The sequence below is a fragment of the Falco cherrug genome, chromosome 2 (genome assembly GCF_023634085.1).
Source record: "Falco cherrug isolate bFalChe1 chromosome 2, bFalChe1.pri, whole genome shotgun sequence".
NCBI lineage: Eukaryota > Metazoa > Chordata > Aves > Falconiformes > Falconidae > Falco > Falco cherrug.
The window spans coordinates 745,433-761,769 of record NC_073698.1 but is presented as its reverse complement, the minus strand read 5'-3'; the positions used below and the strand labels follow the sequence as shown (position 1 = coordinate 761,769).

At 61.7% G+C, this 16,337-nt stretch overlaps 1 protein-coding gene across 2 annotated transcripts in view; it reads right to left on the bottom strand.

Moving 5' to 3' along the window:
- Positions 1 to 2,092: 2,092 nt before the first annotated feature.
- The window catches only part of PDE2A (phosphodiesterase 2A), a 56,020-nt gene continuing 41,775 nt past the window's right edge, over positions 2,093 to 16,337 (bottom strand). For both annotated transcript variants that reach the window (XM_055702958.1, XM_055702959.1), the window contains 28 exons: positions 14,777 to 14,865; positions 13,166 to 13,275; positions 12,198 to 12,253; positions 12,058 to 12,117; positions 11,798 to 11,957; positions 11,648 to 11,700; positions 11,088 to 11,162; positions 10,918 to 10,959; positions 10,768 to 10,836; positions 10,485 to 10,615; positions 10,152 to 10,263; positions 10,018 to 10,057; positions 9,116 to 9,179; positions 8,950 to 9,028; positions 8,671 to 8,848; positions 7,974 to 8,086; positions 7,614 to 7,691; positions 7,277 to 7,399; positions 7,002 to 7,072; positions 6,749 to 6,871; positions 6,578 to 6,665; positions 6,411 to 6,458; positions 6,204 to 6,278; positions 5,939 to 6,038; positions 5,650 to 5,762; positions 5,336 to 5,374; positions 5,061 to 5,167; positions 2,093 to 4,852 (listed from right to left, as the gene is read on the bottom strand). In XM_055702958.1, the coding sequence (XP_055558933.1) occupies positions 4,630 to 4,852; positions 5,061 to 5,167; positions 5,336 to 5,374; positions 5,650 to 5,762; positions 5,939 to 6,038; positions 6,204 to 6,278; positions 6,411 to 6,458; positions 6,578 to 6,665; positions 6,749 to 6,871; positions 7,002 to 7,072; positions 7,277 to 7,399; positions 7,614 to 7,691; positions 7,974 to 8,086; positions 8,671 to 8,848; positions 8,950 to 9,028; positions 9,116 to 9,179; positions 10,018 to 10,057; positions 10,152 to 10,263; positions 10,485 to 10,615; positions 10,768 to 10,836; positions 10,918 to 10,959; positions 11,088 to 11,162; positions 11,648 to 11,700; positions 11,798 to 11,957; positions 12,058 to 12,117; positions 12,198 to 12,253; positions 13,166 to 13,275; positions 14,777 to 14,865 (2,619 nt within the window). In that variant the 3' untranslated portion in view covers positions 2,093 to 4,629. The remainder of the gene's footprint in view (positions 4,853 to 5,060; positions 5,168 to 5,335; positions 5,375 to 5,649; positions 5,763 to 5,938; positions 6,039 to 6,203; positions 6,279 to 6,410; positions 6,459 to 6,577; positions 6,666 to 6,748; positions 6,872 to 7,001; positions 7,073 to 7,276; positions 7,400 to 7,613; positions 7,692 to 7,973; positions 8,087 to 8,670; positions 8,849 to 8,949; positions 9,029 to 9,115; positions 9,180 to 10,017; positions 10,058 to 10,151; positions 10,264 to 10,484; positions 10,616 to 10,767; positions 10,837 to 10,917; positions 10,960 to 11,087; positions 11,163 to 11,647; positions 11,701 to 11,797; positions 11,958 to 12,057; positions 12,118 to 12,197; positions 12,254 to 13,165; positions 13,276 to 14,776; positions 14,866 to 16,337) is intronic.

Genomic DNA, 16,337 nt, shown 5'->3' with positions numbered 1-16,337 from the left:
GATGGCTCGTCAGACCAGGAGCTGGAATAAAAACCACAGCCCTGATGTGAAGGTGATGGGCAGAGCGGAGCTCTGTCCCACCGGGGCTGTGTAGGGGCGGCCGCTGGACCCAGCAGGGCAGCTTAGGGTCACATCCTGCACCCCGCAGCCCAGGGTGCTGTGGGCAGGGGCCCCTGGGTGACTTGGGGCGTGTCACTGCAAAGGGCAGCGTGACCCACGGCCGGCCATGGGCACAGGGTCCTGGCCTCATCCTGCCCTCCAGCCTGAGGGGTAGGGGATCCCAGTGCCGGGGGGATCCTGGGGGTGGGGTGGGGGGAACCCCATCCCGCTGGGGTCCTCCCATCCCATCCCATCCCATCCCATCCCATCCCATCCCATCCCATCCCATCCCATCCCATCCCATCCCATCCCATCCCATCCCGGCACAGGCCAGGACTGGGCTGGATACGGATTGGTCCTAGCGGGGCTGGATCCTGACCCAGTGTCAGTCGCGGGGGGTGGCGCATCCTGCACCCCAGTCCCAGCGTAGGTTGGGGAGGGGGGGGGTCCTGCTCCAGGCCGCATCCTGCCCTAGTCCCAGCACAGGCACATCCCAGCATGGGCCATACCCCGCATCCCAGCCTGTGATCCTGCTGCAGTCCCGGTCTAGGCTGGATTCTGCCCTGGGCCCAGCTCCAGCTGCTGCCCAGGGCTGGGGTGGTCCCAGCGTGGCAGATGGGGGGACAGAATGGGGGGGGGGGGGGGGGGGGGCGGGACGCAGAGCATCCCAGGGGATTGCAGTATCCTGTGGGTCAGGGATTTCAGAAGGGAACAGGGCAGTGGGGGAACCAGAGCAAGGTGGGGGGGTCAGTGCATCCCGGGGCATGGGAGCATCCCAAGGGACCGGAGCATCCCAGTGGGGTCAGAGCCTCCTATCCTGAGCTGGAGTTGTCACGTCTGCCCCCCCCCCCCCCCCCCCCCCGCCCAAGGGCACTTTTGGGGTGTGCATGTCTCAGCTGGAGCTACCCAGTCCCCACTGAGGCTGTGACAGGGGCTGGGGGTGGCCCAGGGTCTCCTCACAAGGGAACACCTCCCTGCACCCCCAAACCATTCTGTCCCCTCACTGGCACTGCCCACAGCCCCCCTGCTGCCCACACCTTGCACAGCTCACACAAGTTCAGGTTCATCACCAAACCCAAGCTGTCCCTCCCTGGTGCCACTGACCATCCTTGGGGACACGGACACATCCCCACACCCACCCCACTGCAGAACATCCACTGGCACCCCCAACATGAGGCACCTACCGACCTGCCGCGGGGAGATCAACGTATGAAATTTATTTAGGAAAACCAAAACCCACAAAAAAAAAAAAAAAAAAAAAAAAGGGAGGAGGAGGAAGAGGAAGGAGGAGAAGAAGAAGGAGGAGAGGAAGAAGACGGAGAAGAGTTGTCTCCTTGGGCTCCGTTGGAGCCCAGAACAACCAGCGCTGCAAGAGGGGAGGACAAAAAAGCTGGAGGAGGTTTTGCACGCCCGCGCACACTCGTGGGTGAGCGGGGCTGGGTGCCAGCTGCGCTCCCCAGTATCCATAGGAGTATGTACAGGGGCGGGAGCCAGGAAAGCATCGACCACCTATGCTCACCAGCGGCGGGGGCTGGAGAAGTGGGCTACAGCTGGGAAACGGGCATCCCTGCGTGCCCCTCTCTGTGGCATGGTACCCAGGATGCGGCACCCCAGTGCAGGACCCCCCCACTCCCCGCATTCACCAGCACCAGCTTGGGATGGCGAGACCCCTGCATCACCAGGCACTGCGGACTGGCAGGGGGCTGTGGGTACCGGCTGGGAGCAGCCGTGCCCGCCGGCACACTGGCACTGCAGCCATGCCAGCATCATGCCAGGGATGGAGCTGCTTTCCTCCTCTTGCACTTTGGGGGGGTTCTGCCTTCTCGGACCATCCCTGCCCCCCGCTCAGTGTCATCGCATGGCAGCATGCGGAGGGGGAAGGTTTTGAGGGGGTCTTGTAGGCGAAGCCATGGGCCAGCAGCCAGACACGGTCACCAGACAGGTCCTACCGGGGCTTGGGCAAAGCATCTTGCTAAAGGCATCTCCGAGTAGGTAAGGCAAAAGGAATTCAGTTCACTTCGTCCCCGGGGAGCAGCTCAGCATTGGGGTCTCCCATTGCTCCTGCAGACACGCACACTCTGGGTACCCCGAGAAAATGTGTGTGGTGTTTCTTACAGATGAGATGTCGAGAGGAGCAGCCGCCCCATCGCTCAAATCCCGGAGGGATGCACTGGGAGCACCACTGTACCGCGGGGACCTGCTGCGGCACTGCTGGGACTCGGCGCAGGGGTGGTGCCGTGGGATGCTGCAGAAGAGTGGGGATGGGGCGGCAGATGGCTCCATGGCTGCAACCGGGCTGCCCTTGACCATGGTGGGACCGATCCTGGTGGGACCGACCCCAGCAGTGCCAGGATTTCACTGTGCCACTTCCATCACCTTCCCCTGCTGTGATGGTGACCCTGCCATTTCCCATGAGCTGGGTGATGCAGCCAGGGGGGCTCAGTGCACCCCAGTCCCTGGGGGCTCAGCATCCACCCTCATCCCCGGCCCCCCTTCAGCTCAACCCCAGCAAAGCAAGCTGCTCACCACGGCTCACCATGGTCTGGTTCCCCTGCTCATGGCTGTTTCGGGTGGCTTTGGTTGGGGCAACAAAGACCTGGGTCACACACAGTTGGAGAGACCCTGGGGGGGGGGGGGAAGGGGAAGGCTGGCTGAGCAGAGCCCCCAGGGCTGAGGCAATCCACACGTGTTGGGTTGTTGGACTGGAGGGACCAGCAGGGTCTGTGCACGGTGGTCAGTAGGACAGGAGGGACCACAGAAGGCCATCACCATCCATGCATGGTGGTCTGTAGGACCAGTGGGACCACAGGAGGATGGCAGGGTCCATGCACAGCAGTCAGCAGGGCAGGAGGGATGGTGGGAGACTGGTGGGTCTTTGCATGGCCAGAGCAGCCATGGGAAGCCAGCAGGATCCATGCACAATGCTAAGTAGGACCAGAGGGACCACAGGAGGCCATCACCATCCATGCATGGTGGCCTGTAGGACCAGAGGGTCCATGGGAGGATGGTAAGGTCCAGGCATGGCAGTCAGTGGGATCAGAGGGACCACAGGAGGATGACAGGGTCCATGCATGGCAGTTGATGGGACCACAAGAACCACAGGAGACCATCAGGGTCCATGCATGGTGGTCTGCAGTATCAGAAGGACCACAGGAGACCATCAGGGTCCATGCATGGTGGTCTGCAGGACCAGAGGGACCATGGGACATTGGCAGGGTCCATGCACAGCAGTCAACAGGACTGGAGGGACCACAGGAGACCATCAGGGTCCATGCACGGTGGTCTGCAGGACCAGAGGGACCACAGGAGACCATCAGGGTCCATGCACGGTGGTCTGCAGGACCAGATGGACCACAGGAGACCATCAGGGTCCATGCACGGTGGTCTGCAGGACCAGAGGGACCACAGGAGACCATCAGGGTCCATGCATGGTGGTCAGTATGGCAGGAGTTGTGAAGCCACTGTGAGCTGGGGATGCTCATGGACACATCGGTCACTGGTGCAGCTGCTTGCAGACAGGAGGCTCCTGGGCGGGCACCACAGTGCTGAGCTAGAGAAACACCCACGTGGTGGGGACATTGAGGGGACACGGTGGGGACAGGACCTCCTGCAGTGTCCCTGTGGGAGCGCAGCACACACACCCACCCCCCCCCATGCGTGCAAACCAGGAGCAGGAGCCCTTCCAGCCTTGGCACGCATCTAGCCCTTGCAGGGGACGTAGCTGTGTGGGACCAGGCTGGGCGAGGGACACGAGTCCTTCCACAGGTGAGTGGATCCAGGGGTCCCGGGGCTGGGGGGGCTTTTAGCCAACAGATGCTCGGCAGCTGCTGGGAGGCAGCAGGGGATGCAGGCAGAGCACCCCCATGGCCACGGCCATGGCCATCCTGCTCTGGGTGCCTCTTCCCTCCTCCAGCCAGAACCAGCCTCCTTCCATGGGCCTGAGCCTGGCTCCTCTGTCCTCAGACCTCCCAGCCCCCTCCCACAGCCTCACGCCCCACTTTGGGGTCTATGGGGACACCCCTGTGCCCTGCAGCCCACCCCACCCCCAGCACTCCCACTGCTCCTCGCCATCCTGCTCCACACTGTCCCCCTCCATCCCGCTGACCCCCGGCAGACCCACAGCCCCCTTTCAGGGGGACAACCCCTCCAGGGGTGCTTCTGCCGAGGGCATCGTCCCTGTTGTCACCCCATGGGGACACGACCTGCAGCCTTAAGGCAGTTTAAAGCACATCCATCCCTCAGCCCCACGGTGTCCCCCGGTGTCCCCGGCCACAGAGGCAGAGTCCTAGCAAAGAGGGGTCCAGGGGACCACCAGGTGGAGGGGACACCTGAATACCTGCCCCGGAGGGAGGGGACAGTCACCCACTGGTGGGAAAGGACCAGCGGTGGGTGCTGGCAACACACAGACCTTGCTGTTGTGGTCCAGAGTCACTGATGTCCCCCCCCCAAACCTCCTCCCCATAGGCTGGGGGATGAGGGTTGGGGATGCTCCTGGTCCAGCTGTGGCCGTAGCCCCCCTCATTGCCCCTTTTACTCAGCCCCTGCCTCTGGCTGCCCCCCCTCGGGCTCCAGGCAGCCGTTGAGCTGGGGGTCGGGGGCCTGCGGGTCATATTCCTCATCCAGAAAGTCCAGGGAGTTGTTACTGGGCAAACCCCGGATGGTGAATTTGTGGGAGACCTTGGTCCACTGCTCCCGGTTGCTGGCCACCCTCTCGTAGAGCTCCGCTGCCTTGGGGAAGAGGTCCTGCAGCAGCCTGGGGGGCAGGGGACACCACACGCCATCAACACGGGGTTGCACCCCCTTAGTTGGATGCAACCCTGTTCCCCCCATCCCCACCACTTGGAAACCCCCCTAATATCTGCAAGACCCCCCGCCCAGCACCCCCTGTCCCACCCTGGCATGGCAAGGCAGGGGTGATAGCAGCAGCCCCCCCCAGCCCGGCGCCAGCCCTGGGGGCTCACTTGTAGATGGGCATGGCGATGTGCTCCATGAAGCTGATCTGCAGCTCGGGGATGTAGGCTTTCTCCCGGTCCATCATCTCCAGCGGGCGGTTGCCCATGGCCTTCTCCTGCAGCAATGGTGAGGGGGTGTGTGTCAATGCCAGTGACCATCCCCTCCCCATTCCCGGGCAAGACCTCCCTGTCCACCGCCCCCCCCCACCTCATCTGGGCCCCCCTGGTGCTTGCCAAGAGTGTTGGCCAAGCCCAACCCCGCACCAAGCCCTGGTGCTACCTACCAGGTCACCCTGGGAGAAGAACTCCTTGTAGATCAGCTCCTGCAAGGGACAGACTGTCAGAGTAGGGGGCTGCATGCCTGGGGTGCCATCCCTACCCCAATTGCCCTCCAGACACCCCCTCCACAGCTCTGCATTGGGCAGGGACATGCTGCCGGCACGGGGGGCTGCTGCGTGGTCCAGGCAGGGACCCCCTCCACAGGCCACGATGCCACTGTGAGGGGCAGGCTGGTCCCTGGCGCCTGGGGCCATGCGGGTGCCCCAAGACGGGGGAGGGGGTGGCATTCAGGGGGTCAGCCCCATGGTGTGGCACTCACCGCGATCTTCCTGGTGGTCTTCCAGCCCTTGGTCTGGTCGGAGAGGTCACAGGAGGTCATAAGCAGGCAGAGCAGCAGGCTGTGGTGCTGCTTGTTCTTAGGGTCGTAGCCCACTGCCAGGCAGGGAGCAGGGCAGGGGTTAGGGCTGGGGGCTCGGGAAGGAGCCCCACAGCCCCCATCAGCTCCCCAAGTAAGGACTCTGGGGACAGCCAGGACCTGCAGTGCCACCTTCCAGACTTGGGGGGATGAGTTCCCACCGCATCCCTAAGCCCAAGCATAGGAGCTTCACCTTCTGCCATCTTCTGGAGGTCCTTGAAGATGCGCAGGTGGTGGGCCAGGTCAGTGGCCAAGATGATGTCCCTCATGAGGTCCAGCATGCGCTGGTAGTCCTGCAAGACCAGGCATGGTAGCTGCCGTGACCAGCTCCGTGCCCCTGCCAGCCCTTGTATCCCAAGGGTCAGATCCAGAGCTGGGGAGGGGGTCCAGAGGGGACGAGCAGGCTCAGCCTGGGCAGGAGGGTGGCAGGGGAGAGGTGCCAAGGCAGGGGGGCTCACCTTGCGGGAGAAGTGGTCAAAGATGTTACAGCCTTGGCTATTGAGGATGGCAATGGCTTGGGCGAAGTGATGCCTCTGCGGGAGAAGCCGGGGCCGTGGGCGCAGGCAGGGTGCAGGCAGGGTGCAGGCAGGGCGCAGGCAGGGATGCTGCCACCCAGCCGCAGCCCCAGAGAGTTGGGCAGGGGGAGGTTTTGGGGAGCACCTTACCTCCATGACGGAGCCCTCCGAGCTGTACAGCGCAGCCAGGACCGATTTCTGCAAGGCAGAGCGGCTAGAGTGATGGAGCTATGGGGGTGAAGACCCACGCCCCCACCCCCCCAGCTCTGTCCCCATCCCCCCCACCCAGGCACGTCCCAGCACTGGGCTCGGCTCACCGAGGCCACCTGGAAGGAGTTATTGGTGCCTCTGTGGTCCAGGTCATGGCACATGCAGGAGATGAAGAGGGCAAAGATCTCGATGTCTCTGGGGGGGGAAGGAGGGAATATGAGGCAGGCAGGAGGGCGGGGAGCGCCCCGGCCGGGGACAGGGACGGCGTCTGGCCTTACTCCAGGTAGTTGACGAGCTCCAGGTTCTTGTAGAGCAGGTAGCAGAAGTGGGAGACAGAGAAGGCATGCATCCAGTTGTGGTAGGGGGGATCACGGTAGCCCTTCTTCACCATCAGGCAGAACCTGGCAGGGAGGGAAGGGCCATGGGGGGTGTGTGGTGTGTGTCTTTGCACCACCCCCACCCCCTGGGGACCTCTGTCTTGCCCAGGTGTCCCCAGCAGGTGTGGGGATAGTGACAGGGATGGGGACCCACCTGGTGAGCGTCTGACGGTCCATCTTGTAGTTGTTGATGAAGTTCATGTCCTGCAGCATGCTCAGGATGGCCTGCGGAGGGGACAGGGTGAGTGGCAGTGCTCATTGTCCCCCTGCCGTGCCACCCCTGCCCCTGCCTGGCAGGCAGGAAGATGCTCAGGGGTGCAGCCACATCCCCCCATTCCAGCCCCCCAGCACCCCAGGGCTGGGGTCTGTGACCTGACCCAGAGCAGGCAGGGTACGGTGGCACTTGGGGACCGTCCCCACAGTCCTCACCATGGAGGTGTCATCCTCGGGCAGCGAGCGTGGCGTGTAGGTGAAGTTGGCAAAGTTGGGGTCAATGGTGGACACGGGCTGGATTCCCTCGCTCAGCAGCTTGGTGTACTCATCGTCTGACACCTGAAGGAGCCATTGCCAGTGGTCCACGCTGTGACCGGGCCCCCAGGGTGTCCCCAAGCTGTGTCCTGGGCCACGTGAGCCCCAGCGAGAGCAGAGAACCCAGGGTATCACCGCCACCCCACTGTGCCACCACCTTGGGGTGGAGTGTGGCAGCACCACGCTGGCAGGGGGGGTCCCAGCCCGTGTCCCTGCCCCCATCCCCGTGCCACCTCACCTTCATGTGGTACATCATCATCTCATTGGCCAGGTGGCTGCGGTACTGCGCCTCATTCACCTTCTTGTACAGCAGTGACTGCAGGGTGGGAGGGAGGTATGGGAGTGCTGGGGGTGTGCAGAGCCCCCCAAGCCCCCTCAGCACCCCCAGCCCATGCTGGCCCCCCAGCACATCCTTGGTCCCCACACGTGGCCTCCCCCACCCCAGCTCATCCCATCCCCACCACTGCTTGTCCCCAGGGAACGGGGACCAAACACATCCCCCCACCCCGTCCCTCTGCACTGTGGCCAGCTCCGGGGCAGCACAGAGGGCTGCTCTTGCCCTCCCCCGCCAGGGTTGGGGACCCCCCCGGGCACATACATGGGCGATGCTGATGCCACAGTAGATGGAGAAGGCGGTTGCCAGGTCCTCGTCGAATTTGCTGAACCAGGGGCCATTGATCTTGTTGACCAGCTCTGCCACCCCGATGACCTCTGGGAGCAGAGTGGGGACAGGGGACAGGGGACAGGATCAAGCCCGTGTGCTGGGGACAGGATTGTTCCTGTGTGCTGGGGACAGCGCTGTGCCCACAGGCTTGGGACAGGATCATGACCCTATGCTGGGGGACATACTTCTTTGCTGGGGGCGAGATTGTGGCCATGTGCTGGGGACAGTGCTGTGCCTGTGTGTTGGGGACAGGATCGTGGCCATGGACGTGGGACAGGATCATGCCCACGTGCTGGGGACAGGATCATGTCTGTGTGCTGGGGACAGGATTGTGCCCAAGTGCCAGGGACGCTGCTGTGCCCATGTGCTGGGGACAGGATCAGGATCACGCCCAAGTACCGGGGGTAGCACTGTGCCTGTGTGTTGGGGACACAATGATGTCCACGTGCTGGGGACAGGATCACATCCACATGCTGTGTTCAGGATCGTGCCCCCCGGGGCAGGATGGTTCCCACGGGCTGGGGGATGCTGCTGTGCCAGGGGACCGTGCCATGCCCACATCCCAGGGTACACAATCCCCCACGTGCCGGGTCCCCATGCAGGGGGACGGCGCCCTGCCTGTGCCCCTCACCCTGGCTCTCGTTCTTGATGGGGAAGCAGAGGATGTTCCTGGTGCGGAAGCCGGTGCTGTCGTCCACCCCCCGGTAGAAAAGCGGGTGGGAGTAGGCATCCTTGATGTTGAGGATCTTGCCAGTGGTGGCCACATGCCCGGCGATGCCCTGGTCGGCAGGGATGCGGATCTCGTAGCTCTGCGGGCAGGGAGAGGAGGTCACCAGCATGGTCCTGGGGCTGGAGGGGGCAGGACCCCAGGACCCCCCACCAGACTCCATCCCCTTGTCCCTGCATTCACCTCGTCATCCACCACGCCACCGTCAAACACCTTGGCCACCAGCTCGTGGCTGAGCCGGTCTAGCAGGAACACGGAGCATCTGCAAGAGACACCAATGCCACTCGCACCCAGGGGGGTCTGTGCCCCCCCACCCTGTGTCCCCCCCCCTCATGGCAGGCCCACTCACATCTCTGCATTGCTGAGGTTTCGGGCCTCTGTGATGATCTCCTGGAGCAGAACAGAGACGTCGTCTGCAAGGGGTGGGGGGGAAAGGGTCAGGGAGCCCCCAGCCAAGCAGCTGCTGCCCACCTCATCTCCCCACCCATGCAATGAAAGAGGGGGTGTCTCAGCTCAGTCTGTCCCCAGCGTGGGCTGTGCCTGCACACAGCCCACCCCAGGGGCACGGCAGGAAGGCCTGGGGGGCACAGAGGAGTGGGGTCTGCACAGACCGTGTGCATGCATGTACATGTTTGCGTGTGTACACGTGCATGCATGCACACCAAAGGGTGACACAGCCCGTGCAAGTGGGCAGCAGCAGATGCAATACAGCAGGGTGCTCGTGTGTAGCATGAACTGCAGCAGTGTGTGTGCACAGCAATGTGTGTGTGCACATGCAGCAGTGCATGCATGCAGCAGTTGTGCGTGCATGCAGCAATGTGCATGCATGGCAGTGTGTGTGTGCATGTGCAGCAGTGTGCACGTGTGCATGCAGCAATGTGTGCGTGTGCAACAGTGCATGTGTGCATGCAGCAGTTCCCACATGTGCAGCTCTGTGTGCACAGCAGTGTGCGCCGGCAGCAGTACATGCAGCAATGCATGTCTGCACACACATTTCTAAGTGCACGCAGCACTCTGTGCTGATGCAGTGTGCACGCCTGCAGCTGTGCATCACCAGCGCAAGCAAGGCTCTGGGCGAGCTGACGGCTGCCCTCCTGCCATCATCCCCCAGGCAGGGCCAGGGCTGGCAGGGCAAGGGACAAGGTCCCCCCAGGCTGGGGGCAGGGGACCCCAGTGCCACTGTCCCCTGGAGCTGTGCAGGGGGTTCTGCCCCCACCCAGGGCGTGGGTGCTCCCTGCAGCGTGCACCTACCCAAGTGCGTGAAGAGGTTCTTCGCCACCTGCAGCAGGGCCTGGTGGGGACAGAGGTGATGCTGTCAGTAACTGGCGTGACATGGGACACGCACACGTGTTTGCCCGGTGTGACACAGCCCTGCGGGCACTCACCTGGCATTCGCACTTGAGCTTCTGCTCCTTTTGGAAGGCCAAAGTGCTGGTGAGCACCGTGGAGGTATAGCAGAAGCAGTGCTGGATCTTGTGCTCGTCTGCCTTGGTGTAACTGGGGGGAGGGCAAGACCCCATCAGAGGAGAAGGGCAAGACCCCATCGTGGTGGGGCACACACCTCTGTCCCCTGTCCCTGCTGGTCCCCACACCTGCACCCTCTTCCTCCATGGTGACAATGCTCCACCACCCACAAAGGCAGCCCCAGCTCAGGGCAGAGGGGAAGGTGGGAGGGCTGGATCCTGCCCCCCCCTCCCCAAGCCAAGACGGTTACTCACCTCCCCCCGCTCAGTTTGTTGAAGGCGCAGGCCAATGCCACCACCTGGGAGGTAGCCCGGCTGATGACAGGGACACAGAGCATGGAGGTGACCTCGCTGCCCAACATGCTGCTCAGCTGCTTGTGCTCCTCCTGCAGGGAGGAGGTGAGAGGGGGCTGGTACCGGCACCTCCAAACCAGACCCCCACCCCCGGGAAGTCCCCAGTCCGGGCTGGGGAACCATGTCCCTGGGTGCAGGAGACACACACAGAGTCCCCACCCAGGGTAGGAGAGCTGGTACCCACCTCGCTGATGTCCTTCAAGGTGATGGACCTCTTGTCCTCCACCACCTTCCCCAGGCGCCCAAAGGTGAGCTGCGGGTGGAGGGGATGGGTGAGCCCATGGCACCCACTGCCCCCCTATATCCCCCACTCACCATCCCCCACTCTGCTCACCGAAAAGCTGATCTCCTCCTCGAGGACACGGTCTCCCACCACCTGGAAGAGACAGCTGGGGGGTGAGCTGCCATGGGATGGTGGTCAAGCCCCATGAAGCCATGGCTTGGGGGGTGCAGTTGGGACCCCCTGGCCCCACAGGGTGGGGGGACCAGCCCGGTGGCACCCACCTGGCAGAAGAGCTGGTGGTTGTCCTCAGAGACAAGTAGGAGGCAGCAGCACAGTGACTGGGTCTCCTGCTTCAGCTGGGGGGGGTGAAGGGTGGGGGTCAGCACCCCAGCCTGCCCTGAGCCCCCCCAGGGCAGAATCCAGCCCCTCCTCTGCCTCCCTGTGCCCAGGGCACCCACACGTGCCACACAGAATCAGGTGCCCTCTGAGAACCTCTTCCCTGCAGCTGATCAGGTTCACTCTGGAGACTACTGATGTCAAGGGCGAGGCTGTTCACTCTGGATGCTACTGAGGGCTGGGTACAGGATGCTAGAGAGCCTGATGGGAACCTGGAGGTTCTGTCTCAGAGTTTCTGTGGCACGGATGGCACTGTTAATTATGTTAACTCTGGAGACTTGACAGTTGTGACAAGGCTGTTCACTCTGGTCACTACTGATGGCTGCGCAGCTGACGCTTGAGGTTTTTCTTTACTTTGGGGGATTTTCTTTTTTTGGAAATAAATTGAGGTGCTCTGTGTGTCCTGAGGCTGGGGGCGAGGGGGGCCAGCATGGTCACTACTCACATAGTTGATGACCTTGAGCTGGAGTGAGGCAGCATCCAGGTCATACAGCTCACCTGTACAAGGGGCACAAACACCATGAGGGGCTCAACGCCCCAGCTCCACCCTGCCGGCACACACCACCCCCCCTGCTGCCCCCCACCCTGGCCTCACCGCAGAGCTGCAGGATCTTGCAGTCCAGGTCACTGTAGCTGCTTTCAGGTGCCTTCTCTGTCTTGGCCAGGGAGTTCTGGGAGGAGCTGGTGGAGAGGCTGACCTGGGGCCAGGGCTGCAGCTTCTGCAGGGCTTGCAGGCGCCGGTATGCCACCAGGGTCTGCAAGGAGGGGCGTAAGGGACAAGGGACAGCAGGGTTTGGGGAAAGAGGTGGCAGGTCCCCAGGTGCCGGGGCCCACAGCCAAGCTGGGGTCACTCACGTGTCTTTCCAACGCACGTAGGTTCTGCTCATCCGAGTCGCTCAGCTGGCCACAGTGTACCTGGAGGGTTGTAGTGTGAGGACCCCAGTGTCTGCACACTGTCCCATCCCCCAGAGCCCGGCCCACATCCTCGCACTCACCAGGATGACGCACACCACAGCCCCACTCTCCTTGTCCACCAGCGGGATGATGCGCACTGCAAGCCAAGAGAGGGTCAGTCCTGAGTGGGCATCGGGGGTAGCCTGGGGCTGCGGCATTGAGCCCTCAGGGTGCATGTTGTCATCCCTGTGTCGCCATGGGTCACCCACCCACCCACCTGGCCATTCTCCCATCCATCCACCCACCCACCCACCCACCCATCCAACCACTCCTGTGCACACCCATCCATCCACTCACACCTCAGTTCTCCCAATCAGCCACCCGTCCATCCACCCACCAACCCATCCACCCACCTACCAACTTATTCCTCCATCCACTCACCCACCCATCCATCCACCCACCCATCTTCCCACCCACCCACACATCCATCCACCCACCCACCAACCCATGACCCACCTACCAACTTATCCTTCCATCCGTCCATTCACCCATCCATCCACCCACTCACCAACCCATCACCCACCTACCAACTTATCCATCCACCCACTCATCCACCCATCCATCCATCCACCCACCAACCCATCTACCCACTCACCTACCAACTCATCCACCCATCCATCCATCCATCTGCCCACCTACCAACTCATCATCCATCCACCCACCCACCCACCCATCCACCCACTCACATACCAACTCATCCATCCATCCATCCCCCATCCATCCATCTGCCCACCCACCAACATATCCATCCATCCATCCACTCACATACCAACTCATCCATCCCCCCATCCATCCATCTGCCCACCTACCAACTCATTCATCCATCCACTCACTCACCCACCCATCCACCCACCCACCCACCCATCCATCCATCCACCCACACACTCACCTACCAGCTCATCCATCCATCCACCCACCCACCTACTCACCTACCAACTTTCCCCCCCACCCCCATACCCACCCACTCTCCCACCCCACCAACACCCCTATGTCCCCCCTGCAGCCCCACCTTGCGTGCCAGGGGCCAGGGGTGCTGCCAGGGGGCCCAGCTGCCGGCTGGGGAGCTCGGCGGGGGGCAGCCCCCCACACTCCAGCCGCTTCTGCTTCCGCACCGCATCCCTGCAGGGACAGGGACACCTGAGCCACCGCCCCAGGCCGGGGCACCCCAGGCACCTTGGGCAGGGGACCTGTGCACACGGGGAGGGGACAGGGCTGTGCAGCACACCTGAGCATGCGTGTCCCTTGCACACCCACAGCGCTTGTGCATGCATGTGTCCCTGCACATGCACAGCCCCTGCACACACGTGTGTCCCTGCATATGCACAGTGCCTGCACATGCATGTGTGTCCCTGCACACACGTGTGTCCCTGCACATGCATGTGTGTCCCTGCACATGCACAGCCCCTGCACACACGTGTGTCCCTACACACACAGTGCCTGCACATGCATGTGTGTCCCTGCACATGCACAGACCCTGCACACACATGTGTCCCTGCACATGCACAGCCCCTGCACACACATGTGTCCTTCCACATGCACAGCCCCTGCACACATGTGCATGTCTCTGCACATGCACAGCCCCTGCGCACACGTGTCCCTGCACATTCACAGCCCTTGCACATTTGTGTGTCCGTGCACATGCAAAGCCCCTGCACATGTATGTGTCCCTGCACATTCAAAGCCCTCGCACATTTGTGTGTCCCTGCACATGCATGTCCCTGCACATGCACAGCACCTGCACATCTGTGCATGTCTCTCACATGCATAGCCCCTGCACATGCACGCGTGTTTCTGCACATGCACAGCACCTGTGCACGTGTGTCCCTGCACATGTGTGCATGTCTCTACACATGCACAGTGTCTGCACACATGTGTGTCCCTGAACATTCACAGCCTTTGCACATGTGTATGTCCCTGCACGTGTGTGTCCTGCACATTCACAGCCCTTGCACATTTGTGTGTCCCTGCACATGTATGTCCCTGCACATGCACAGCACCTGCACACGTGTGCATGTCTCTCAAACGCACAGCCCCTGCACACGCATGCGTGTCTCTGCACATGCACAGTGTCTGCACACATGTGTGCATGTTGCTGCACATGCACGGGGGGATGGGATGAAGATGAGGATGGGATGAGGATGAGGATGAGGATGAGGATGAGGATGAGGATGAGGATGAGGATGAGGATGGGGATGGAGAAGGGAAGGGGGATGAGGATAGGGGCAGGGATAGGGATGGGGATAGAATGAGGATGGGAATGGGGACAGGGACGAGGATGAGGAAGGGAAAAGGGATGGGAATGGGGCTGAGGATGAAGAAGGGGATGGGCATGAGAATGAGGATGGTATGAACGTGGGCATGGGATGAAGGCAGGGATTGAACGAGGATGGGGATGAGGATGAGGATGGGGACGGGGTGGGGATGGGATAAGGATGGGTATGGGGTGAGGATGAGGATGGGATGAGGATGAGGATGAGGACAGGGATAGGGATGGGTGTGTACCAATGCCAGGTCCCCTGTGAAACCTCATGGCCTTCATGCACACGCGTGTACATGCACACTCACTGGGCCACATGCACGTGTGTGCACACACCCGGGGGCTGGGGGGGGCTGGGCTCACCTGAGCTTCCCCTCGGGTGGCAGCTCGTGGGGGGGGTCATCACAGATCAGCCGGGTTTCCCCATCCAGCAGGTAGATGTAGACATGCTCCTGGGGGGGGGGCGGGGGTGGGCAACGCTGAGGGTCGGGACCCCCACCCTGCCCCTCACCCACGCCACAGCCCAGCCAGCCCTCGCCACCCCTGGTACCCCCTGCCCACTCCGCAGGGAGCAGCCGGGCCAGGCAGGGCTGCGTGCCTCAGTTTCCCCAGGTGCACAGGGTTTGTCCAGAGCAAAGGTCATGACACCCCACACCTAAACACACATGCACACCCACACATGTGTGTAAACACATGTACATAAGTGCATAAACACACATACATAAACACACGTGCACACCCACACATGTATAAACACATGTAGATACACATAAACACATGTGCATACCAACATGTACAGACACATGTACACACACACGTATATAAACACGTATATATACCCACACATGTGCACTCCCACATATATACTTAAACACACATACCCACACAAGTACATAGAAATGCATGCACACCCACATATGTACATAAACATATATATGTACCCACACATAAAGACATTTACATACCCCCACATTGACATAAACACATGTGCACATCCACACATGAAAACACGTACCCACACAAGTGAACAAGCGTACACACCCACACATATAAACACATGTACACAGTCACACATGTACATACACACATACATATCCACATACGTACATAAACACATGTACATAGCCACGTATGTAAATAAACAGATGTACATACCCACACGTGCACAGCCGCATGAATACACACATGCACACGCATGCACACAGTCATGTACACACATGCACACCCACTGCACACGTGCACCATATGCACCTGTGCACACACATGCATAGAGACCTGCATACGTGCTTGTGGGCACACATAGGTGCATGCTCACACATATGTGCACACCTTAGTGTGCACACTCGTGCACACACACCTGCTATCACGCACACGCATGTGCACTCACCCCCCACTTTGCAGGCCCCCATGACCAGGGCACCCCAGCCCTGATGCCCAATGTCTCAGGGGGTCCCATGATGCCTGCCCCATGCCTGGCCATCCGCAGCACCAGGGCCACTACCAGCACCAGGGTCACCATGAGCAAGCACCAGGGTCACGAGCACCTCTGGGCTATCAGAACCAGAGCTACCAGCTCCAGGGCTACCAGCATCTCTGGGCTATCAGCAGCACCAAGGCCACCACCAGTACTGCAGGGCCACCATAAGCACCAGGGCCACCAGCACTGCAGGGCCACAAGCACTGCATGTCCACCATGAGCACCAGGGTCACCAGCACCTCTGGGCTATCAGCAGCACCAGAGCTACCAGCTCCAGGGCCACCATGAGCACCAGCACCACCAGCATCTCTGGGCTATCAACAGCACCAGGGCCACCATGAGCACCAGAGACACCAGCAGCAGCAGGGCCACCAGCCCACTGGGCTCACAGGGGCATTAGGGGCCCTGCAGCTCCTGGGGGGCTCCAAGCCACTCCCTGTGGAGAGG